Below are 1,591 nucleotides of genomic sequence, written 5' to 3' on the forward strand. Positions count from 1 at the left end.
GTCTCTCCTTGCTCCAGGAAAGGATTCCTGTCTCTCCTTGCTCCAGGGAAAGGATTCCTGGCCCTCCTTGCTCCAGGAAAGGATTCCTGGCCCTCCTTGCTCCAGGAAAGAATTCCTGGATCCTTCTCCCCAAGCCAGGGCTGCGAAAGCAGAACTTTTAAGATCTTTAAGAGCCCAGAACAATCCCAGACATCATTTATCCACCTCTAAATACACTTTTCAGGTTGTTCCAGGTTACATTTCCTGTTTTAAATCTTCAGGAGGATTCTTGCCCGTAAATGTTGTCACTTTTTCCACTTGAAAGCTGGGAGGAATTGGGAGAAATATGGTTCAGATGGGAGGAAGGGAATCCTCCTCCTTTTCCCAGGGGTTTTTCCTGCTGGATCAGAGGCAAACATGTCCTTCAGTAGGTGATTATTGGGAGTAGGATTTATCAGGATTGAGCAGGAATTATCAGAATTCAAGGATACTGGTGGCAATCCAAGAAAACCAGAGGTGACTCCTCCAGGATCTTCTCTGAGATGTTGGAATGTCCCCTGAGAGGGCTGATGGATTTATTGGGATGATTTCAGCAGAAACAGAGCAAATTGGACCTTAAAAAAATTCATTGTCATGTGATAAAAGCCTTTAAAAACCCAGGGTTTGTTTGCTTTAGGCCACAAGAGCAAAACCAGAATCTCAAAATATCCCTTGAAGGACAAAAAGCAAAGCCAGAATCACAAAAATATTCCTTAAAGGACAAAAAGCAAAACCAGGATCACAAAAATATTCCTTGAAGGAGAAAAGCAAAGCCAGAATCACAAAAATATTCCTTAGAGGACAAAAAGCAAAACCAGAATCACAAAATATTCCTTAAAGGACAAAAAGCAAAACCAGGATCACAAAATATTCTCCCAGTGCAGGGTTGGATATTAGAAAACAGCTATTTAAATATTCCTGTATTATTTCTCCTCTTCAAAGCTTTGTGAGTGTCTCCCAACAGTAATTTTTGGGGTTTTGTGCCAGGGAGTTTTATCCTGCTGGACGGAGAGACCTTCGAGGTGAAAGGAAACTGGGAAAAGGGGGAAAAGGTCCCTTCCCTGGGCTACGACTTCTGGTACCAACCCCGGCACAACGTCCTGCTGAGCACGGAGTGGGGAGTCCCAAAGGCCCTGAGGGATGGATTCGACCCCGCTGACGTGGAGAAAGGTGAGGAAAAACCCCTTAAAAATAAAATTATTCCTTCGAATCCTTCGTTAAAAGATCATTTCCTGTGCTCATTCCTGCCCCACTGGGTCCCCTCAGGGCTCTACGGGCGCCACATCAACGTGTGGGACTGGAGCACCCACAGGCTGCTCCAGGCCCTGGATTTAGGGAAGGGCTCCATCCCTCTGGAAATCCGGTTCCTGCACGAGCCGGCGGCGGGCGAGGGGTTCGTGGGCTGTGCCCTGAGCGGGGCCGTGCATCGCTTCCACAGGACACAGGTGGGAGCTCTGCATTCCACAGGGATGGGGTCCTGGAAAGGGATGGGATCCTGGAAAGGGTTGGGATCCTGGAAAGGGTTGGGTTGGGGGAGCCTCTGCATTCCCACAGGGATGGGATCCTGGAAGGG

General features: G+C 48.0%; 1 protein-coding gene across 1 annotated transcript; it reads left to right on the forward strand.

Moving 5' to 3' along the window:
- Positions 1-969: 969 nt before the first annotated feature.
- LOC113942456 (methanethiol oxidase-like) lies at positions 970-1,492 on the forward strand (the record flags this gene model as incomplete). Its single annotated transcript, XM_027633582.1, has 2 exons — positions 970-1,188; positions 1,285-1,492. Coding segments are annotated over 2 exons (427 nt in total), but the record flags the coding sequence as incomplete, so codon positions are not given.
- Positions 1,493-1,591: the final 99 nt, after the last annotated feature.

Source organism: Corapipo altera, unplaced genomic scaffold, assembly GCF_003945725.1.
Source record: "Corapipo altera isolate COAL_440 unplaced genomic scaffold, ASM394572v1 132036, whole genome shotgun sequence".
Lineage (NCBI taxonomy): Eukaryota > Metazoa > Chordata > Aves > Passeriformes > Pipridae > Corapipo > Corapipo altera.